The following is a 24,145-nucleotide window of genomic DNA, read 5'->3' as shown; positions in this document are numbered from 1 at the left end:
TTTGTTTTGCATAGATGTGTGATGTAGTTTATGTTTGTTTGTGGGTTTTTGAAGCAAACCTCTCTTGCAGTGAGGACAGTGTGTAGTTCACCAAGGCACCTCACAAAGAGTCAGGATATGCGGGATGGAGAGGGAACAATAGTCAGGAGGAAAGGAGCCAGTAGCCCAGGAGGATGTGGAGAACTTTGTTTTCCAGGCCTGAGCCTGTGTTCAACTGATTGTGGTCTCAAGGGAGGTCTCTGGCATAAATTTGAGTCTATAGCCACGGCGTTTGTTGTTCACGATCCCTCAAGGCTGTTCAGACATGCAAGGCAGTCTGTAGTCTGGCAGTCCTCTGGTTTGAAAAGCAAACTTCAAAAGATCCTGAGAATTTGCCGAGTCAGAGAGGAAGAAAAAAATCCACTCAAGTTTTTCACGACAGCCTCCTAAAAGTCTGTGCTTGGTTTGAATGTGTCTAAGGACGTGTATCCCTAAAATAAGGTTGTGTTTTTCTGACAATCATCGCCTCACCCCTGGTCTATACAGTATGGTAGGTGAGTAAGTGGCGAGGAAAGTAGGGCACATCTGTTTAGACTCACATGGCTCCAGTGTACACTCACACAGTCAGGGTCACACACGAGAGCTTAACACACATCCAGACTGTGTGTGTGTGTGTGTTAGTTAGTACAGTAGAGAGAGTGTATATACTGGCCTCGCTACAGCCTAGACCCCACGGCAGTGACCACTCTTTTCTTCCCTAAATAAACAATCCAAGGATAGTATCTCTAGGGCCCGCCTTGGTTTCCTGACACTGAGCCTGACGTCAACAAGGGGGGAGTTGAAGCAAGCAACCCACTCCCCCCACTTACACTGGGATGAAGTTAGAGCCAAAGAAGGCCCGCCCCCTCATCCCCCCCACCCCCTTTCCTTTCCCACAATCAACAGGAAGCCTGAGCCAGGAGAGAGCAGAGAGCAGAGAGGCCAGCCAAATTAGAGGGTGAGAGGAAGAGAGGGAGCGAGAGAAAGGAGGGAAAACAGGACGGCTAAACTTCACCCGAGTCGTCAGAGGGAGAAGGGGATTGCCGCGCCGCACAGACAGACTTGGAGTAAAACAGAAAACAGAAACCTTTAGTCAGAAGCTGTGCTTCGAGGAGAACAGCAGTCAGAAGTCTGCAGTATAGACTGAGGGGATCAAATCGAGCAGGAAATAGCAGAGCAAAAAAAAGAAGAGAATAAATAGCAGATGTGAGATGGCCGCCCAGATGCCCAAGTCGTCGGCTCAGCGCTTGAGTCGGGACCTGACGTGCTCCATCTGCCTGGAGATCTTCAAGCAGCCCGTGTCGCTGCCGTGCGACCACACCTTCTGCGAGGCCTGCATCTCGGGCTACTGGGGTCGGCCACGGGGCCACACTCAGGGCCAAGGCCAGGGCAGCCAGGGTGCATGCACCGGCTCCTGCCCCCAATGCCGCAAGCTCTTCCCCGGCCAGACCTTCCGCCGCAACCGCATCGTGGCCAACATTGTCGAGAGCTACTGCCAGGGCCTGGAGGAAAGCGGAGGGACACTGGGCTCCAGTGGCGGGGGTGGTGGGGGCATCGGAGGAGGGGGTGCCGGGGGCATGGACCCTAAACCTGCCCCCATGTGCGGCAGGCACAGGGAGGAGCTGAAGCTGTACTGCGAGGAGGACCAGGAGCTGGTGTGTCTGGTGTGCGGCCTGTCGCAGGACCACCGCAGTCACTCACTGGTGGGCGTGCAGGAGGCTCAGCAGAGACACAGGGTAAGACACAGACACCGATTCAGCTCTCTGCTATCCGTCCATGGCATTAGCCTCCAGAATGTACCTCTTGAAAGTATCTCTGTGGTCTGTCTACTTAGCTTCCAGAATGTACCTATGATCTCTATGGTCTACTTTCTCTCTCTCTTCTGTTGTTTGTTCACCTCTTTTCTACCCTCTCTCTCTCTCTCTCTGTCTCACTTTAATACACGCCTTTAGCAATGACATTCCAGAGCTGTTTCCATGCACGGTTGCCCATGAGCGGGCCCGATAGACTACCACTGATGCCACTGCATTGTCTCTCTTGCCAGACGTCTCTAAACAGTGCCATGGGTGCCCTTCAGGGGGAGCTCAACACCGCCTTGGAGTGCGAGAGAGAGGCAGAGCAAGAGGTCAAGAAACTAAAGGTGAGAACAAAATAACACCATAACTTTTCACAGAAGAGAGATATTTTATCCTCCTCCTGTGTCCCTAGTCATTTGCTCAGGTCCTACAGTGATACTGTTTTCGCATGAGTGGGTTTGGTGCCAGGTGTGAGGGGGCCAGGGCTGAAGCTCAACAACTCTTGCGAAGTTCACAAGCTGTCAGCTCTTTGCTCCCCTAATGATTATCACATTCACAGCATTTCTCAACATGTCCCTACACTTCTAGTAGGCACACACCTGGGAACCTCACTCAATGACTAAGCTGCTTAGTGACTCACTACCCCCACTCTCTCAATATGTCACACACACACACACACACACACACACACACACACACACACACACACACACACACACACACACACACACACACACACACACACACACACACACACACACACACACACAGAGACACACAGAGACACACAGAGACACACAGACACACACTTGAAACACACAGACACACACTTGAAACACACAAACACATATTCACTCTCTTACTATTCTATCTAAAGGAGCACACATTTGGACAATTAAACACACACTCACACACCCTCTCTGTCTCCTCTTCATACTGAAACACCCGCTCTCTCTCACACACACAGACACAAACACACATACATCTTCTCTATCTCTCTCCCCTGTACACACTCCCGCACACTCTCTCTCTATCTCTGGTACAGGAACACACACTCACTCTGTGTCTCCTCCACAGGAACACACACTCAAAAACACACACATTCACACAAACACACCTTCTCTCTCTCCCCTTTCTTACAGGAGCACACTGCAGACCTGAAGCAACGCATTGAGGCCCAGTTCAGTGACCTGCACCAGTTCCTGTACCAGGAGGAGAAGCTGCTGCAGGTGAAGCTGAAGACGGAGGAGCGTCGCGAGCTGATCCGGCTGGACGAGCACAAGGCTGTGCTCAGCGTGGAGATCTCGCGCCTGCGCAGCGCCCTCGCCGACATCCAGGACAAGCTCCGCGAGCAGGACCCCTTCGCCCTGCTCAAGGTGAGACCCTCAACCAACCAACCCTGAGCTTTAAGAGGGGTGTTCTAATGCAACTTCACTCACATTGAATAGAGTAGAATAGAGTACTATTCTAGAATACAATAGAGTACAACTTCACTTACATAGAATAGAGTACTATTCTAGAATACAATCGAGTACAACTTCACTTACATAGAATAGAGTCCTATTCTGGAATACAATAGAGTACAACTTCACTTACATAGAATAGAGCTTGGATAGAATAAACACTGAGATGTGCAGGAAATCCAGCAACACATACAAAAAATATTACAGTTGATTTAATAGCAAAGTTTGTAAACTTGGTGAGAGTCTAAGACCAGAGGGTACAGCTGCTTTGCTGTGCTAATTAGCACTTCTTAAATCTGAACTCCTTCTACCTGAGGAAGCTGAGAGTGTGTGGTTATGATGAGTAGGTGTGAAGGAGAGAGCCAAATCCAAATCCTGCTGTATAAGTTAAATTGTATTAAAATCCTCTTAAGGATGCGTTCTTCTGACTGATCCATATGTCTCTTTAGGGTTGTTTGAACAAGGCCTTTCAACATAGACAATCAGAGTTGCTTTAGACAGGGTGATCTGTGAGTGCAGCCTCTGCTGTGAGATAGTATGGGAGAGGGGGGATGACAGAATCAACAGTGTTTTTTTTCATCCCCTGAACACATGCCAAGAAGGTCCCCCAAGATTTCTGGGACAGACTTCATATGATTGAGGGATTTAGTATGAAAACAGGCTAATCTCACAGTCTGGACCTTTGGACAAAAGTAGACAGGAGATTATAAAATGTCACAAAGACACAGATGACATTAACATCTGATAATGTCCGCCACACTTTCTTCACGTGACTTTTAGCTGTGCCTGCATGAAGGGACAAAGTTTGCCAGTATGAAAGTGGATGTTCTGAGTTGTGAGTGAGAAGAAATCAGGGCAGCTCTTCATGTGCTAATTGCAGTTTACAAGCAACAAGCTTTAATTAGTGCGGTCAGGATGATGTGGAGTGAGATTATTGGATGATTTCCACCAGGCCACAGCAGGCAAACGCCTCGTCGGGAGAGTGCAGGATGTGAGCTCATTCCCATCAGAGCCGGGAGAGATAATGATTTAAATGGGCTGCATATACACCCACACACAGACAAAGACACACATACTCAGACAAAGACACCCGCACACACGCACACACACACACACACACACACACACACACACACACACACACACACACACACACACACACACACACACACACACACACACACACACACACACACACACACACACACACACACACATGGGGATTTCCCGTAGGCTGAGAGCAGGAGAAAGAGAGCTGGAGTGCCGGACGCAAAGTGAAGTGCTCTTAGACGCTGATGTCATGTGGAAAAGTTTTCCCTTCGTCTGCTACACTCCTGCCAAGCTAATCAGACTCTCTCTCTCTTCCTCTCCTCTCCCCTCTCTCTTTATCCCTAACTCTCTTTTTCTCTCTCTCTCTGTTTCACCATCCATCTCTCTCCCTCACTTCTTTTATCTACCCCTCTCTCTTTTTCTCTCTCTCTCTCTCTCTCCATCTGCCTGTCTCTCTGTCTCACCATCCATCTATCTCTCTGTTTCTCTCTTTTGTGTCTCACCCTCTCCCCTCCCCTCTCTCTCTCCGTTTCCTGTCTCCTCTGCAGAACATGAAGACACTGCTCCAGAGGTGAGGAAAATTCTGTGTTTTTGCACTGGATCCTATTACATTTTCATTATTTATTTTGGAGGGGGAATAAACTTCATTGTTCCTTTCGCTCACTCTTTCCCTCCCCTCCCCTCGCCCTCGCCTCCTCTCTCTCTGTCTCTCTCCCATTCTCTCCTCCCTTCTTGCTCTCTCTCCCCCTCTCCCTCTCTGCCTCTGTGGTCCTTCCTGACGCCCACAGGCAGCCAATGAAGTTTGAGAAGCCCACCCACACTGCGCCGAGCCTGTGTGAGGGCCGCTTCGCTGGCCCGCTGCAGTACCGCGTGTGGAAGTCTCTGAAAGGCAGCATCTATCCAGGTGAGAACTGGGTCCACAGCACGCTGGGGCAGGGTTCATGCTCCATAATCACCTGATCTATATTTGGACAGCTGTGCTGTAACGTGGGTGCACTAGTGGGGGTGACACCAATCTTCTGCTTCATGGAGTGTGAATAGACATAGAGGTGTGAGGTGCTGTATCCTGCTCAGAGCGTACTCTAATTGGCTCTGCTGAGATCTCAAGTCAAATGTGCGAATTCTCTTATTGATGCATTGTGAATTGTGTGCGTGTGTATGTGTGTGTGTGTGTGTGTGTGTGTGTGTGTGTTTGTTCGTTTCTCACTCTCTCTCCTCAGTGCCCTCAGCCATTACCTTTAACTCCAGCACAGCGAACCCCTGGCTCAGCTTGACATCCTCCCTGACGTGCGTGCGCTACCAGACCTTCAACAGCAGCGTGCAGGACAACCCTGAGCGCTTTAACGCGGCCCTCTCGCTGCTGGGCAGCCAGGGCTTCACGCACGGGCGTCACTACTGGGAGATCGAGGTCTACAGCAGCACTGTGTGGACGGTCGGTGTGGCGCGCGAGACCGTACCCAGGAAAGGGGTTATCAAGGCTCTGCCCGCCAACGGCTTCTGGACCCTCTCACTGTCCTACGGCATCCAGTACATGGCAGGCACGTCTCCCCCCACGGTGCTCTCTCTGGAAGAGCCTATGGCCAGGATCGGGGTGTACGTGGACTACAAGCGAGGCCTGGTGTCCTTCTACAACGCTGAGAGCATGACGCACCTGTACACCTTCCACGAGACTTTCACAGAGACGCTGTATCCTTACTTCAACCTGGGCTTCCTGGACAAGGTGCACGAGAACGAGCCTCTCAAAGTGTTCCTTCCTAAGATCTGAGCCTTGAACCTGCACACTATATTTCTTAGTATAAAACGAAAGTAGTGTACCAATCACAAATGATCAATATGTCCCACATACAGAGGATAAACAGAGAGGTGCTAGATTGGGATGGTGCTCCGTGTCACTCGTCTCTGTCTCTGAGCTGTCAGAGACTTTGCTGCGTTTCAAGGTTTTTAGGAGGTGCTTCAGCCTGGATATATTCAAATAATCCTGTTCACTGTGCATTTAAAGTGTAAAAAATATAATTTTGTAGTGGTAAAAAAGATTTGGCTGAAAAACGTAGGCTCTTGTCCTGAGCTGATGACATGTCAGAGTCTCCTCATTAGAAGAAGGCTCTATAGAGGGAGATGTCATTCATTTTCTTCGAAATAACTTAGGGGACACACTGCAGGCAGGTGCCCTCAACTATGAGTGTGAAGATGGGAAGGGAGGGAAAAACAATTAGGAAGGATGATTAGGAAGGATGACTAATCTCACACATCTCAGAGAGATATGGTTCTCAATAATAGTGGTCTGAAATTACTATATTTCTCAGTATTAAAGGGGATAGGGATATTAAAGGATAATAGGGGGAAATTCCCTTTGAGGAATTCAGAGGACTGGTAGATCCAGTTTTGCATGTATAGAAATTAGCTACTGATTTAATAATGATGTACCTTAAGATAACTCTGCTCTGAAAAAGGGACATGTATGACTGTACTGTATCAAAGATAATTTGTCCCACATATAGAGGATGAACAGAGTGGTGCTTTGTGTCTACTTTAGGCTTCAAGTATCTTAATGCTTAAGTCATACAACATAATGTGACAAATGTGATGTTACGTTCTCGAACAATCGGATTCTTTTCAACGGCTCTTTGGTACGAACGAAGTGAACTGAATTGTGCTTGAGAGCCGTTCTTTTTATCATAGTGCCCAAATCTCACTGCCTACCCTAAATCCAACCCACTCCCCTCCCCCTTTGCGTGAACAGCGAGAACCACCCAGTCACAAGATGCAGACATTGTCAAGTTAGGTTCCTTAAAGGCAGAATGAGTAGGATTTGTCGGTTGCTGTTTGTAAACACACCATTCACCATTCCAGGGAGAGAGAACGTGCAGTGAATGTGCAGTGGTGGTCGAGCGAGCTAAAGAGTGAATGAAGAGAGGTGCGGCTTTAGCGAGAACAAAGCAGTGAATCAGACACATAAAATGTTATTTTCAGATTGTTTCGTGGCGGCTATATGTTATACATCGAATCTGATCCATTATCCTAGTGATTATATCACAGATACACTTAGTAACCCCCACTCCCTAAAAAAGAAAAGAAAAAAGAACGATGAGTCAGAGGATATGGCCTTCAGAGCCCTAATCATGTGACAATGCCAGTGTTTACTTTGTGCACTGCCGCCTTTGTTTTATTTACTTTTCAAACAAACGCTCCACTTCAACTTCATCGCACTTCCCCATCAGTAATTGGTAGGTCCTTCAGAATGGTGAATTGTTTCATCTTGTGAACATCAGTTCCAGACTATAATCATAGAGAATACTAAAGTAAGAACCTCAGATTCTAGACCTTGCAGATAGAATAAGATCTCATTCCAATCGTTTTCAAAGGTAATGCTTTTTTCGTTACCGGAGATTTTTGATACTGACAATTGTATTTACCTTTTTGAGTGGAATTGTGCATCCATATTTATGTAATAGAAAACATGACTAAATTCACTTCTTAAGATGAACAACTTTTTTAATGCAGTTTATGATGTGAAATACTGGGCTTTACAGTTTATCCTGTGAAACATTTAATCCTGAGAAATACCACCATGTGTTGCTTGTATTTTCACATTAATAAAATAAAAATATATCAGACCGTAAAGAATTTGTCCTCTGTAAGAAGAAAGAGTGCACATTGACCACTCTGTGACTAACATAGCTTTTAACATCTTCTTTATTTGAAGCATGAAAAGAAGCCTATTGTTCTGTCACCCAAGATATTGCTAATTAGCTTCAGGGCATACCTTAGTCATTAAACCACTGACTCTGAAAAGCAAGCCTGGTCTGTGTGGCAGAGCCAGCAGTCAACCAGGACAGAAAAAAAAAGAGGACGAAACAAAAAAAGTCAGGTGTCTGTTGAGAACGATGTGGAGAGAGACAATTATGACCTAAATCTCACCATGTCATCAGCAGAGGAAAGAAATTAGTTTCATACCACCAGAGGGGGTGAGAGCTCATTAACTCCTCCACCATTTGAGCAACACTTTCTAGATTTCTAAATGAGCCATGAGGAAAAAATCAGGCTCTAAGGTTTCTAGGTAGGGTGAAAAGGCTTTGGGCTTTGGGGTAGGTCTAAAAGGTTTCGGTGTTGGGTAAAAAGATGTTGGGGTAAGGTTAAAAGATTTGGGGGTGGGGTAATGAGGTATATGGTCCAGGTAAAAGGTTTGGGGGTACCAAAACCACCATGTAGCACATGGAAGACTGAGACAACTTTCAAAAGACAGAAAGACAAACCAACCAATGTTTTTTTGAGAACCAGTCAAGGGCTTAATGGGCACTCTAGAGTCCCGTCAGACGGATTACGAACTGTGAGTGACAGTTCAACCCCTCAATGTTTGAAATTATGTAAGAAAAAGTGGGAAAGTTGCAGAGAAAGTACAAAAGTTACTTGAAAAACAATATATCAAATGAAATTCACATGGGGATTGGGTCATTTGCTCATTATGTACATGTCCATGGGTAGCTGAGTTGTGAAACAGAAGGATGATTGCTCCACATTAATGTGTCTCAAATCTTTTACAAAAAAGCCTACAAGCCCAACCCAGAGAGGCAGCTTTGGCTTGTCACCCACTGTGCTTTGTCTTCACCTAATCAATGAACTCGATCAGTAAACTCCCCCAGCCTTCTGGGTCTCAGACATAAATGTGAAGGTCATCACCGCTGAGCACACACACCATCAGAGGGAGGACAGTAAGTGGACAGGAGTGCTGAAGCTCCTAGTCGATCTGCCTAAAGCCCCTTGTACAAGGCCTAAACTAAGAGCAAAGAGTTGGGATTGAGTCGCCATTAAAATCAATTGAAGAAAGGGAGGTCAAGGAGAAGCCAAGTTGCTGAAGAGGAACTCAAGGTGTGTCTGTGGAGGAGATTCCACACAGCAACCTGCTTCCTGAAGAGCACCAGGTGAGCGTTGCTAACACAGACTGGTGTGGGATACAAGCACTGTACAAACTGAACCGCATTATTAGGCGCTGAAAACCATAACAAAAGCCATTGTGGAGTACTGTGTGTCCACAAGAGGAGAAGGCCCACAATGCAGTTTGCCAGAAGCTGAAGGGATGGAGATTGGCCAAGTGGAGGCTTCCTAGAATGGGACAGGAAATATGGGTTCCCATGAAGGTGAAAATAGCAGATTGTGCACAGGAGGATTACATATTACAATCAGAATAACAATATGTCCTCCCGTAATGTAAAAATATTTATTATTCCAGTTGTGACTGACCCAGATAATTGTACTATTAGCACCCCAGCCTTGTTTTATATGGTTTTACTGCCTTTACTCTAAGGCTTTTAACAGTATCATTACATGAGGCAGTCAGGTAGGCTACAGGATGATTATTATTTCAGTTCTCATACTGTCTTCCAAATGTCAAATTAAACAAAAATCGTTCGGTCTTACTAAAAAAGATCACAGTATTACACAATGCCACCTCCATCATGTCAAATAACCGCCACCTGGGTGCTATTTTGGTTCGAGTGTACTTCTGAGGGCCTTTTGCAAGACCAAGGTATCTTACATCAAAAGCACCTCCTCCAATCTGAAAGAACACTTGAGAGTCCTCTACTAGGGCAGTATGGACCCCAGAGCTTAATGCTGTGAACCTCCACTGATCCGTAGTAGGTCCACGCACAACATCTATTCACATCCAAAAGCACTTTCCCTGCAAAGCCACTATTTCACTATTTCACTGGAGTTGTGGACTGAATCATAATGCAGAAGCCACTTCAATAATACCCCCCCAAACATAGGAACACTATCTATTTATAAACACACACACACACACACACACACACACACACACACACACATCTGATGCATACTCCCACAATGCCAGAGTGCAGAGGATCACACATTTAGATGTGTTCATTTAAACATTTTTATGTTTAGCTTGTGGCTCTGTGTGGACTGTAACTCATGATTTTCTTGGTGTTATTAGCACCTTGCTCTACCAGTTGTGAGGCAGTGAGCAAAGTCCATTCCACAGTCTGCAGGCTCACTGGTTGCATGCCTTCTAAAGGACACTGGTTGCATGGCTTCTAAAGGACACTGGTTGCATGGTTGCATGGCTTCTAAAGGACACTGGTTGCACGGCTTCTAAAGGACACTGGTTGCATGGGTTCTAAAGAACACTGCACAGCCATGAAGCAGGGAAACAGATTCAGAATTTCAGCATTTGAAAATAACAGAGGAATACGGCACTGTTGAATAAATTATCTCAGGGAAGAGGGGTCAGCATAAGAGATCAGTGTGATCACGATCACATTCCCACGGCTCAACTAGTAAAAAAGTTACTAACACCTCAGAGACCATGGAATCGCATGCAGCAAATGTAATGATGAAATTTATAAAGACGTTCTGTACTGTGCACTGCAGGAATAAGGCGTACATCAAATGTATAATCAACAATCTTTAAATCAGGTACAGGGTTTAAACACAAAAGTCAAAGGTCAGACAGGAGGCAATGCATCGACATGTCCACCTGCCTACTTGACTTACATTCTGCCTTCAATTCTCCAGGACAAAGACAGACTCCGAACACACACCAGAAAGGTCACCAGGACAGGGTGGGGTGTTGGGCCATTTCTCTGGGTAGCAATCCGGGACAAAACATTATTTAATTACAAAAATCACTTCTAAAAGACAGAAAGACAAATGCACCAAAAAAGGCTTTTATTTGTTCTGTGAGAACCAGTTAAGGGCTTTATGGGCACTCTAGAGTCCCGTCAGGCAGATTACGGACTATGAGTGGCAGTCCCCCCCCCCCCCACACACACACGCTTCATCCTTCAGGCTTCAAGTAAGAGTAAAAACATGTGGTGAACAAACATCAGAAAATCTAAAAATTGAACTTTAAAAACGAACTTAAAAAAAAAACACATTACAGGAAGAGTGGCCCTGGTGTCGGTCTGGTTCCCCTTCAAGACAGTAGCTGCGTCAAGAGCAGACCTGAGGCTGGATCCGTCTCAGATCAGAGGCTGTCTGCGGTGGCGCTACCGGTCCAGGTCCAGGTCAAACACAAACACGCTGACTCAGGCCCGTTGCCCATGGACACAGCACACGGCTTCTGGGCTCTATGTTTGTGATTGGTTGCCATGTAACAAAATAACCATTCAAATGACCTATCCTCCACAGAGCCCCCCCCCCCCCCCCCCCCCCAAACACAGCTGCTCACCCTGCCCCCCCCCCAAAAAAAAAAAAAAATGAAAAATGAGGTGTCCAGTGCCTTGGCTTTGCTTCACACAATCCCAAAGCGAGGTACATAAGGCCAGAGGCTGCTTTTGGATGGGGGAGGGGGATAGGGATAACCACGGTCCATGGAACAACTCCCCCCGGGTGTCCTGGGGGGTCCGAACAATGAGAAGTCATCTCCTCTCCTGCTCCATGAAATACGTAAGGTGTGTGTGTGTGGGTATATGTACGAGTGTGTGCGTGTGCGTGTATGTATTTGTGTGTGTGGGTGTTTGTGAGTGTGTTGCGAGAGCGGTCACTTGCTGGTGTGCAGTGTGTCCTGAAACTTGGTGCTGGTGTAACGCAGGTGGAAGCCTTTCTTACTGATGGTGTCATCTGAGTGGAACTTGATGACGATGGCGTCACCGGCCGAGTAAATCTCTTCTGGAGGCTGTGGGAGTTAGGAGAACACTTTTACAGCGTTTACCTGCTACATTATCACACTACATTACCGTCACTCATTTACCTGCTACATTATCACACTACATTACCGTCATGCATTTTCATTCTACATTGCAGGATTTACATTATCTTTCTACATATTTACCCTCCACATCATAGCATTTAGCCTTTACATTGTCCTTCCACTTCACAGCATCTACCCTCTCTGCTATTGCTTCATATTACTATCATACATTATCATTTCACATGAGTTGCATATAACCTTAGGCAGTGTGAGTCAGACAATCAGGAAATCTCTAAGGGAAATGCATTTGCTGTGATCTGTGCTTGACTAATGGACGTTAATGTCAAGACCGAAGGAACAAACTGAGCTGCAGTTAACTGGGCCCAAACTGGACCCTAACTTGTACCACTTGTTATTAAAGCGGTCATGACTGTGAAATGGAGGCTACTCTACTCAAGCACTGGTCCGTACCCCAGATCCGCAGTAGCGGCCCAGTTTGGGGGCCTTGACGTCAGCGCCATCGAAGAGCTCCATGTAGTCGTAGCCGCAGTCTGCCTCCTCCTCGATCTCAAAGGTCTGGAAGATGAGCTCCACGCCGTAGCCCTTCTCCGCAGAGATCATCCACAGGCAGTCACACGCCCCGGGGTAGTTATTGTCTCCGTACTGGGCGTGGGAGTACAGGTCTTTGGTCTTCACCTCCGCCTTCAGATTACCTCCACACTCTACGGAAGCCCAAAGGGGGCAATAGAAAACTGGTGAGACTGGTGTCAAACAAGCATCACCTCAGGAGCATCTGGGGAGCAGAGCAGAAGGCTCCATCCAAATGGAAATAGAACATAATAGTGATAAAGCATCTTTAGGAAATATTTACATAAACACATATAGGGTGTGGTACCATATGGGTTTACCTGAAACTGATCTGAGCAAAATATTCCAGATATGTCGAAGGAGGCACATCTAATTATATCTGATTCTGATATATCTATATTCTGACTGAGTGACTATAATATAACAATTCCATGGGATGCAGTAGTGTATTGAACAATAAGCCAGTGCTACAGGTGTTACTGGCAGACGATACATAATCACTGCTGGTTGAATGTGAGAGACCTACCTGAGGTCTGTGTGGCCTCTTCTGGACGGCATTGTCAGAGAAGAAGCACATGTCTCAGAGTAGGACTCTATGTATGTGTGTGTGTGTGTGTGTGTGTGTGTGTGTGTGGTTGTGTGGTTGTGTGGGTGTGTGTGTGTGTGTGTGTGTGTGTGTGTGTGTGTCTGGTGTACAACTGTGCGGGCCCTACCTGAGGTGTGTGTGGCCTCAAAGCCCCTCTTCTGAACAGAGTTGTCAGAGAAGAAGCGCAGGAACATCCGGTTGCCGCTGGAGACGATGGGTGAGGGCTTTTTGGAGCCGCAGAAGCGTCCAAAACTGGGCGCCCTCCCGTCACGGCCGTCGTAAATCTCCAGGTGGTCATATGCACACTCAGGGTGGGCCTCCACATCAAGCTCAGCGAAGGCCTACAGAGGGAAATCCACGCACACATGCGTGCGCACACACACACACACACACACACACACACACACACACACAAAGAAACACATGCATAAAGAAACACATGCATAACATACACACACACACACACACACAAACACACACACATAAAGAAACACATGCATAACATACACATATACACACACAAACACACACACACAAAGAAACACATGCATAGACATATACACATACACACTCGCCACTCGCACACACATATTTCCCACACACAGGAACAAACACCAATAAAGAAACCCATGCATAAACCAAGGGGATTGCTCATCTGATTGCAGCCCCCGTGGCAGCAGTAGGTAAAGCAGGTGGGGGGCGGGGGGAGGTGTGTACCAGTTTGACGCGGTGGCCGGGGGTGGTGGCGAGGGCCCAGGTGCAGGCCTTCTTGCTGGGGTACTTATCGGGCCAGTTAGGGCTAGTGATGGTGCCAGTGACGCTGTTCAGCGTAAGGTCACATCCCGCTGGAACACACAAGTCATATTAACACAATCAAAGTCACTAAAACACACACACACACACTCTCACACACACACACACACACACACACACACATCATAAACACATACACCACACACACATACATGTACACACACAGACACACACACAAGTAATATTATCACAATCCGAATCACTAAACCACACACACACACACACACACACACAAACACACACACTGGTCACACTGGTACACATTGGTCCTTCAGTCCTCACGTGTGTGTGTGTGTGTGTGTCTGAAGTCTTACTCATGACTCATTAACACCGTTCTAATCAGCAGACTCAGAATGGAACTAGTGGCAGGGGCTGAGTGTGTGTATGTGTGTGAATGTGTGTGTGTGTGTGTGTGTGTGTGTGTGTGTGTCTGCACACCCTCTTTGCAGTCATGCTTATTATTGTGTAGCACAAAGCCACTACGACACTGGCAGGTGTAGCTCCCGTAGGTGTTCACACACTCGTGCTGACAACCACCGTTCTCTTTGGAGCACTCGTCTTTGTCTGTGGGAGGAGGAAGAGGGGAATGTTCACTGGCAAAGGGTAATACACACACACACACACACACACACACACACACACACACACACACACACACACACACACACACACACACAGACACACGCACACAGCTCCTTATGCAGCAAGTCATTTTAAGAAGAATGAACAATTTCACGGTTATTTAAGGAGAAGGGAAAATGGTAAAAACCATGATAAAAATATGGCACACACACACATGCACAAACACACTTACACACACACACACACACACACATACACTGCCTGCACAAATAAGCTTCAAGCTGATGGCTTACCAAAGAAGAACTGAGCCTTGAAGCCCTTTTTGGAGACGGTGTTGTCGGTCTTGAACTCAATCCGCATGTTGTTTAACTGGGAGGTGATTGGCTCTGGCTTTTCACTTCCACAAAACCTGCCGTGGAGCTTAGAGTCTGAGGACAGCCCGCTCCGCACCTCCACATAGTCATACTTACACACCTGAGAGCCCAAATACACACACAAGTTTATGTCTCCGCACCACAACATAGTCATACTTACACACCTGAGAGCCCAAATACACACACAAGTTTATGTCTCCGCACCACAACATAGTCATACTTACACACCTGAGAGCCCAAATACCCCTCTCCCCCAAGATATGAAGGCCTGAGCAACATTTTGTATGAAAGGGGTTAACAATGTATTATAGATATGATCAGTCCCACCCCCCTGCTCACGTCGTTGCCCTCCGTCTCAAAGGCTTCAAACAGCAGGGTGATGCGGTACTGTGGTGGGGCCTCCAGCTGCCAGACGCAGTTCTTGTTGGGGGGGTACTCTTTGGGCCAGCTGGGGCTGGAGAAGGAGCCGTTGAGCTTGGTGATGAGGCCGCCACACGTAGCCGCTGGGGGACCACAGGAAAACCGCCTTTAGGTAAAGCAGCAATACACACCAGTGTGTGTGTGTGTGTGTGTGTGTTGTCTTAAGGGACGTGCTAGAGCTCCCTTTTTTTATATACAGTAGATCTCAAATTAGGTGTGTGTGTGTGTGTGTGTGTGTGTGTGTGTGTGTGTACCTGTGCCTGCATACATGTCCTAGGGGACGTGCTAGAGGGCCTTGCTTTTTTGGGTACTGGTGTAGCTCTCATAGCAAGACTGACTGTGTGTATATGTGTGTGTGTGTGTGCGCGCATGCATATTTGGTCTGTCTTAAGGGACGTGCTAGAGATTCTTGCTTTTTTGGGTACTGGTGTAGCTCTCATAGCAAGACTGAGTATGTGTGTGTGTGTGTGTGTGTTCATGCATATTTGGTCTGTCTTAAGGGACGTGCTAGAGGGCCTTGCTATTTTGGGTGTTGGTGTAGATCTCAGAGCAGGACTGTGCTTCTCATAACACACATCCCATTTACCTGATTGTGACCCAGGGACCACCATTCTGAGTAAGAAGCAGGGTCAGGGTCACCTGCAATGCCATCACAGACCACTAGGGGGCCGAGGACCACTGGTTGAAAACCCCTTGCCTAAATGATCTGTCTTCAGCCTTTATGTACCCAGAAATTAATATTTCCTCATAACCCCTGTTGTAAGAACAGACTTCCTCTGTTCCCCTGTGTACTGTGTGCCGATATGGTGACACGTGTAGGTGTGTGGTGTAATTAGCGACTGAGTAACTCACTGGTACCCACATCAGCTCCAAACAGAGACACTTCATCAGCTCCAGGCACAAGACCACGATCAGCTCCAAATGCAGAACTACAATCAGGCCTGATGAGATGATGCCAGAGCAGGAGCTGATGATGGCTTATAATCACACAGCGACAGACAGCAGAACACATGCCAATTTAAATGCATGATGCTTGATTTGATGATAGCAGAGCAGGAGCTAATGATTGTTTGTAATCAAACAAACAGCATAACACGTGCCAATGTAAAGGGATCAGGCCTGATCAGATGATGGCAGAGCAGGAGTTGATGATGACTTGTAATCAGAAAGCCTTTATAAGCCTTTATGCAATGAGAAACCCTTTACCAGTTTCACCAGAGATCTAAATGCAACTCAAATATTAGTCCATTACGTCCTGATAAAGCCTGATGGCCCGCCAGGCTCCAGAGTCTTAAGGGCTGCTTCTGTTTCATTCAGGAGACTGATTTTAAGATACGACTTTTTTAACACATAACACACAAGCAGTTCAGGATGTATGAAGGCCTGATTGTGTTTTGTGGTGTGTGTGTGTGTGTTTGTGTGTGTGTGTGTTTCACTGTAGAACTACAACTATGGCACACTGAAACAATATCTTTTTGATTGCAATCAGTGAATGTGAATATATTACATTATTATACGGCTCTTCAGAATGTTCCAAAAAGTACCGTTGATTTGAATGGGCCATCCCAACTTTCGCATGTGAATATTTCTTGATATTCACCGCTGCAAATTGATATTGACCGCTGTCATTGGCAACGGGTGTTGTGCTTCTAATTCACATCTTTCATATCATTCAGCAAGTAGTCTGGTCATTTAACGTAACAGACTTATTGTAATTTGAAGTCAGCAAGTAACGGGTTGCTAAGCAACACCTGAAACTTAAAAGTTCTATTTGCTTGAAGAACTATTTATTTCTAAACGGGAATCACAAAACGGCAACTAAATCATTAAAAAGAGGTATGTTGGAGGAATGTCTTCTATCGTTTTGGCAAGTAACAGTATAATAAGCGGGATAATGTATTGTCCGTTGGTCATCCGCTGCGCGTCGGGGTGCTGTTCGCCCCGTCGGGATTTATTTCTGGATAATGACCTCCGGACAATACATCATCCCTTACGTATTACACTTGTTGTTGACAACCATCCAATCAAAAGATCTTCTGATGATATTTATGATCTAATATCTCTCTCCTGATGATTCATCAACATACATGCGCAGGATATCCACGGCAGATCATCAACCACACCGACACACTGTTAGTAAATCATGGGAGGTGTTTATCTGGACTGAGAAGTGCCATTCCTAAGCCAGAAATTAATTGGCATCAAGGTTGCAAACAGTATTGAGCCATTTTCATTTTCACATTTGGGCTTGCTTTATCAAATCCAAAGGGAAACGGAATATGTTTAATATATGGAATATTTTGTGTAGTGTACTTGAACATGATTGTATTTTGTGTATCTTAATTTGTTAAAATATGTACAGTATATGTATATCTTTTGTTAAAGTATGTTTGTGCATGTATTTGTGTTTGTATGTGTGCATGGGTATGTGTATGTGCATATGTATGAATGCGTATGCGTGTTTGTGTGTGTGTGTGTGTGTGTGTATGCGCGTGCTCACGAGCATGAGAGTGTGTGTGTCTGCCTGTGTGAGTGAGTGTGTGTGTGTGAGTGTGTGTATGTGTGCTTGTGTATGTGTGTGTGTGTGTGTGTGTGTGTGTGTGTGTATGTGTGTGCATCTGTGAGTTCAATCTATGCTCACCCTCACAGCTCCTCTTGTCAGAGGCGAGCTCATAGCCGGGGTCACAGGCGCAGTGGTAGCTGCCCAGAGTGTTCAGGCACCGCTGCCCACATCCTCCTCGCTCAGGGCTGCTGCACTCGTCAATCTCTGTCAAGGACACAGCAGCCAGGGGCAAGGTCAGAAGGTCAGTGAAAAGGTCAAACATGATGAGTGAGCTGACCTTGAGCCATGAGTGAGCTGACCTTGGCACATAATAAATGCTATGGGCTCAAGTTCACCCTTCAGTGAATACAGGACAAGAATAGGTCTACTGTAAGAGTGAAAGAAAGAAAGAAAGAAAGATAGATAGATAGATAGATAGATAGATAGATAGAAAGATAGATAGATACTTTATTGATCCCCAAGGAAATGTAGGGTGATAGGACTAGATTGGATGACGATATGAAATGCAGTTAATCCGTTTCACATAAAGTTTTCAAATAGGAATCCTATTCTAGGAATCCTACTGTAGATGAACCCTTCTGTCCTGAAAATGTCACACATGACTTTGGGTGTGTTAGAGGACATTCTGCCGTCATTCAGCCAGGCCAGCAATTACTGGCTTAGTCTATGCTTAGTCTATGCCTGAAGTTGCAGTCTGCGATTCTAATCCAATACACTTCTCGTCAAATCAAAAACCCTGCTGTCCTGGCTCTGTAAATGGTAAACAAACAAAGTAGCTCGGACTGAGACATACACTGTCCCAGCCAATCAGCATGTGGCGCCAGGATCACTGAAAGGACGGGCCTTACAACCTTACCCCAGAATCGCAGACTGTACCTTTAAGCCAACCTGCGAGGGATGGCAGGCACTGGTTTTCACCCTCTTACCCTTGAAGAAAGTGGCTGAGAAGCCGGCCTTGTTGACGGATCCGTCCGAAACAAACTTGAGCCACAGCTGGTTGGAGCTGGTCTTGATGTTATCTGGTTTCTGGTATCCACAGAAGCGTCCGAGCAGCGGGCTGGCCTCTGAGTTTCCGTCTCGCACTTCCAGGTAGTCATAGGCGCAGCTGTCATGCCTTTCAATCTGTGGGGTGAGGAGAGAGAAAGAGAGAGAGAGAGAGAGAGAGAGAGAAAGAAAGAAAGAAAGAAACAAAGAGAGAGAGAGAGAGACAAAGAGAGAGAGCGGAGCATTTTGTTGTAGTGTGTCTGGCCTTTTCAAGTCAGCACAAAGTCTTGCTATTACAGAGCCATTTTGTGCAGAAAAGTCTTGCTAACAATAGCTGCGGTTGAAACCAGGTCGATCTAACAGAAAGCCAGGTAAATGTAACATTATAAAGGACCACAGCACCTATTGTGTTCTCCTACCTCAAAAGACTGAAAGCTGAGTCCAACATGGAAGCCCTCGGTGACAGTGACCTTCCACACACAGACCTTATGGGGACGGTAGTCGTCAGGGTAATTGGGCGACTGGATCTGGCCCCTGTCACGTGTGATTTCGCCACCACAGATTGCTACAGGGGGGAAAGGGTCAACTCTGTAACTCCCGAAACCTTGAGTCCCAGTGTGTGTGTGTGTGTGTGCGTGTGTGTGCGTGTGCGTGTGCGTGTGCGTGTGCGTGTGTGTGTCTGCAGACTTTACAACTGTATTTGTCTCCACCTATTTAATAATGTGGAAAGGCAGACTAGACTATTTTTTGTTTTACTACTATTTTAGTTGCTAAGGGGGGGAAGGCCTGTCTCATGGTGATGCGAAAACAAAACACAACCATAAACCATGTGATTCTGGTGTGGATATGGAGTGAGTGGACTGTATGTGCAGTGTTTGGATGGATTGTGTGTGGGTAGTGTTTGGATGGAGTGTGTATGTAGTGTTTGGATGGAGTGTGTATGTAGTGTTTGGGTGGAGTGTGTGTGTGTTGTGTTTGGATGGAGTGTATATGTAGTGTTTGGGTGGAGTGTGTGTGTGTGTGTGTACAGGGCCAGGTACCCTCCCAGGTATTACTATTATTATTATTACTATTATTTTTATCAATATATATTAGAGAGAGAGAGAGGGAGTGGTAATTAAATTATGACAGATATAATGTAAAAAAGAAATGTATCAGTCTGTGATACATTGTAACACGCAGCCCTAGCCAGCCACGATGTCAAATACATTGGAACACGCAGTCTAGCGTGCACACACACAGCCCAGCGAACACATACAGCGGGTAAAATAAGTATTGAACACGTCACCATTTTTCTCAGTAAAAATATTTCCAAAGGTGCTATTGACATGAAATTTTCACCAGATGTTGGTAACAACCCAAGTAATCAATACATACACAGAAACCAACACAAATAAATTCAGAAATTAAGTTATGTGTATTAATGTGAAATAACACAGGGAAAAAGTATGGAACACATGAAGAAAGGGAGGTGCAAAAATGCATGGAAAGCCAAGAAAACTGCTGAAATCTATCAGTAATTAGAAAGCAATCCGGCCCCTTGTCAGTGCAAATTAATATCCCAACTGATGGCCTATAAAAAGGTGTCTCAATACCAAGGTGTCACACAAGAAAAATCTCATGATAGGTAAAAGCAAAGAGCTATCTCAAGACCTTCGTAACCTTCTTTTTGCAAAACATTCTGATGGCATTGGTTACAGACGCATTTCTAAACTTTTGAATATTCCAGTAAGCACTGTTTGGACCATAAGCCGGAAGTGGAAAGAACATCATCAAAACCATTCACCATAAACTGGCCACGACCAGGTGCTCCTCGCAAGATTTCTGACAGAGGAGTGAAAAGAATTATCAGAAGAGTTGTCCAAGAGCCAAGTACCACAGTGGAGAGCTTAAGAAATACCTGGAATTTGCAGGTACAGTTGTTTAGAAGAAAACAATAAGTAATGCACTCAACCGCCATGGCCTGTATGCACGCTCACCACATAAGACTCCATTGCTGAAGAAAAAGCATGTTAAAGCTCGTTTAAAGTTTGCAGCACGACATTTGGACACGCCTGTGAAATACTGGGAGAATATAGTCTGGTCAGATGAGAGCAAATTTGAACTCTTTGGATGCCATAATGCACACCATGTTTGGAGGACAAATGGCACTGTACATCATCCCAACAGTGAAGTTTGGAGGTGGGAACATCATGGTGTGGGGTTGCTTTACAGCATACTGTACTGGCAAACTTCACACAATTGAAGGAAGGATGAATGGAAAAATGTACCGAGACATTCTTGATAAAAATCTGCTGCCATCTACCAGGATGATGAAGATGAAACGACGGTGGACATTTCAGCAAGAAAGTGAACAGCCAAGGAAAATCTCAATTGGTTTCAGAGAAAGAAAATAAAGCTGCTAGAATGGCCCAGCCAATCACCTGACTTGAATCCAATTGAAAATGTATGGAAAGAACTGAAGATCAGAGATCATAGAAGAGGCCCAGGGAACTTTCAAGATTTGAAGACTGTTTGTGTGGAAGAATGGGCCAAAATCACACCTGAGCAATGCATACGACTAGTTTCTCCATACAGGAAGCGTCTTGAAGCTGTCATTACCTATAAAGGCTTTTGTACAAAGTATTGAATAAATATCAGTAAGCGTGTTCAATACTTATTCCCTGTGTCATTTCACATTATTATACATAACTTAATTTCTGAACGTATTTAATTTGTATATACAAACAACTCGAATTGAACAATTTAATTAGCAGGCTGTGGCCGCCTACTGAAAAGAACATAGGCTAGATAATCAGTGTGGGACTAGTTTAAGTCCACTCGTCTACTTTTTTTGAAGGCAAAGTCACAAATCAAATCGTTGAAGTCAATTTGGCGAAGCAGGTCAAACTCGGTTGACATCATAGTTAATGGAAAGCGCTTTAGTGGCCTGTGCGTGGGAAGCCCACCTTGTGCATTACAGTGACTTTAATGTCTCCATGTGATTGTTTTCATTTGGTTAGTCCATCCATTAAAACCTTCCATCGCCGTGGAGATCCTGAGAAAAAATTGTAGCAGGATTGCACAAATCTGAAAAATTAGGTTGCCTCTGCGCAGCAGTCAACACTGTTCATTCCAACCAGATTAAGCGAGTGCGCTGCACAGGGTATCCAGTTGGCCAAGGGGTTTACCTCTTGAATTTGCCCTCCCAGGCCCTTGTAGACTCCTGACATATTAGATGCATTATCATAACACTGTCCCCTACAGTTTTTGATGTCAAGGTCAGTTTGGTTGAGAATCTGTGAGACTGATCCAAAAAGCGCTTTGCCAGTGTGGCTGAAAATGGGAACGAATGCCAAAAACCTCTCAAACACTTTGCCCTGTTCTGACACATAGCGGACCACAAACGACAGCTGATCAATGTGAGCCAAATCAGGGGTAGAATCATTGCAAAGTACTTTGATCTCTGCACTTGGCTAATGATTTCTGCTTGCACGCGTTTACCCCTTAGTGCTATGAACTCCTCACAAATTGTATTAGAGATAGGAGGTTGTCCCCTTCCCCTTTTTCCCATATTTCTTAATGTGTTGTGCTAAGAAAGGGTCAAACTTGCTGAGAAGCTCTAGTATCCCGAGGTAATTGCCATTACGTGCTGATCCGAAAGTCTCTTCACTTCCCCGGAATGAAAGGCCGCGCTCTGACAGAAACCTAGTCACCTCAACCACTCGCTTAAGAACCTGTCGCCAATAGCTCTCCTCATCTTTGCACTGCTGGATTAATTCACAGTCAATTCCCCGGGCCTGTGTTCGTGCCAGACAGACCAGGACAGCGTTTCTATGCGACTGGCTTTTCTCATGCTCTTCCACACAGAAGCTATGCTTCCAGTCGGAAAAACCGGAGCAAGAAAAAGACGTAGTAGTCTCACTGAAGAGCCGACAGAAAAAGCTAAACACATTCCCTGTCGATGGAGAATAAACTAGCCAGTCCCTTGGAACAAGCTCTCCATTACGCATTCACGGGTGAACAGTTTATTGCTCAGGTATCTTTTGACATTTTTGTACACACGCTCAGATGCTGTAAAGGAGGCTTCTTTGTTCTGGCACATTAGTGATGCCTTAACTCCTTTGTTAATCCAATAGCACTGTAAATCATTTGTCACTGGCCCCGAACATGCAATGTCAGTAGAAGCTATCTCTCCAGGCCTGCTAGGAGAACATGTCACTAAATCAGATGATCTGTCACCTAAAACATCAAGAGCCCTTGATGTGCCTGGTTCGCATGCCTCCTCTTCCAGCAGCAGCGACACTTCGGCAGGAGCAGGGGGGGTGTCGAGGCCGATAGCGGTAACAACGTTGTCACTGTCAGGGACAGGGGTAGTAGGCCTGCTATTTTGATCCTCATCATCAGGGGGGCAATCGATACTTTTGAAAAAAGTTGAACGTTTTGGGGTTTTACTTAAAACATCTGCCTGTCGCTCTCTCTTTTGCTGATTCATTTAGTTTTTTAGCCCCACTTTCGTATTTTCTTATCGTTTCTTGCGTAGCCATTGTTGTCTTGCATGCTTTGATACCGGCAACGACACGTGACGCTAAGAGAACGTGGACTTCACTACAGGTGGGTAAATTAATCAAAAATATAAAAATATGATAATTAATTTTTTCTTTTTTTTTTTTTTATCTCCCGCGCCGGGCCCCCTAGTGGCCGGGGCTCGGGGCAGCAGCCCCTTTTGCCCATTGCACAAACGCGGCCCTGTGTGTGTATAGTGTTTAGATGGAGTGTGTGTGTGTAGTGTTTGGATGGAGTGTGTGGGTGTAGTGTTTGGATGGAGTGTGTGTGTAGTGTTTAGATAGAGTGTGTGTGTAGTGTTTTTAAATGGAGTGTGTGTGTGTATAGTGTGTGTGTGTGTGTAGTTGGCATTGCCGCACTGCATACTGATGTGGAGAAGAGATCCATTCTACACCCACACTGCATTCACTCCAGATTCACACCAGATACACACAGATCCACTCAAGATCATCATTAGATACACATCAGACACACAGGAGCCTCAGAGGCCGAGCTCAGTGTGTATTACTATGCTGCACCCCGACCAGGAGAAGGGTCTCCGAGGACCTCTGACAGGAGACGGGGATGCTATAATCCCAGCCCAGACAAAGCGTTCTTTGGAATCCTTTGAAGCTGTATAGTACACACATAGTCTATGCACACCAGTGTGATTGCAATTGGGGGTAATTTGAGTGATAGGCAGCCGGATCACCATAAAGCATACTTCAAAGGG

At 45.9% G+C, this 24,145-nt stretch overlaps 2 protein-coding genes across 3 annotated transcripts in view; one reads left to right on the top strand and one right to left on the bottom strand.

Moving 5' to 3' along the window:
- The first annotated feature begins 40 nt into the window (after nt 1-40).
- On the top strand, nt 41-7,399 carry trim69 (tripartite motif containing 69). Its single transcript, XM_012835209.3, has 6 exons — nt 41-1,754; nt 2,063-2,158; nt 2,957-3,190; nt 4,876-4,898; nt 5,116-5,231; nt 5,548-7,399. The coding sequence occupies exons 1-6, from the start codon at nt 1,230-1,232 to the stop codon at nt 6,090-6,092; spliced, it is 1,539 nt and encodes a 512-aa protein (XP_012690663.1). The 5' UTR covers nt 41-1,229; the 3' UTR covers nt 6,093-7,399.
- A 4,137-nt stretch (nt 7,400-11,536) lies between these two features.
- The window catches only part of LOC105907038 (bone morphogenetic protein 1-like), a 38,204-nt gene continuing 25,595 nt past the window's right edge, over nt 11,537-24,145 (bottom strand). For both annotated transcript variants that reach the window (XM_031578088.2, XM_031578089.2), the window contains exons 11-20: nt 19,308-19,453; nt 18,831-19,026; nt 17,983-18,108; nt 15,261-15,424; nt 14,841-15,021; nt 14,404-14,529; nt 13,870-13,997; nt 13,280-13,493; nt 12,450-12,700; nt 11,537-11,963 (exon numbers count right to left, since the gene is read on the bottom strand). In XM_031578088.2, coding sequence (XP_031433948.1) covers nt 11,829-11,963; nt 12,450-12,700; nt 13,280-13,493; nt 13,870-13,997; nt 14,404-14,529; nt 14,841-15,021; nt 15,261-15,424; nt 17,983-18,108; nt 18,831-19,026; nt 19,308-19,453 — 1,667 coding nt within the window. In that variant the 3' untranslated portion in view covers nt 11,537-11,828. The remainder of the gene's footprint in view (nt 11,964-12,449; nt 12,701-13,279; nt 13,494-13,869; nt 13,998-14,403; nt 14,530-14,840; nt 15,022-15,260; nt 15,425-17,982; nt 18,109-18,830; nt 19,027-19,307; nt 19,454-24,145) is intronic.

Source organism: Clupea harengus, chromosome 12, assembly GCF_900700415.2.
Source record: "Clupea harengus chromosome 12, Ch_v2.0.2, whole genome shotgun sequence".
Lineage (NCBI taxonomy): Eukaryota > Metazoa > Chordata > Actinopteri > Clupeiformes > Clupeidae > Clupea > Clupea harengus.
This window is presented reverse-complemented; position numbering and strand designations above follow the sequence as displayed.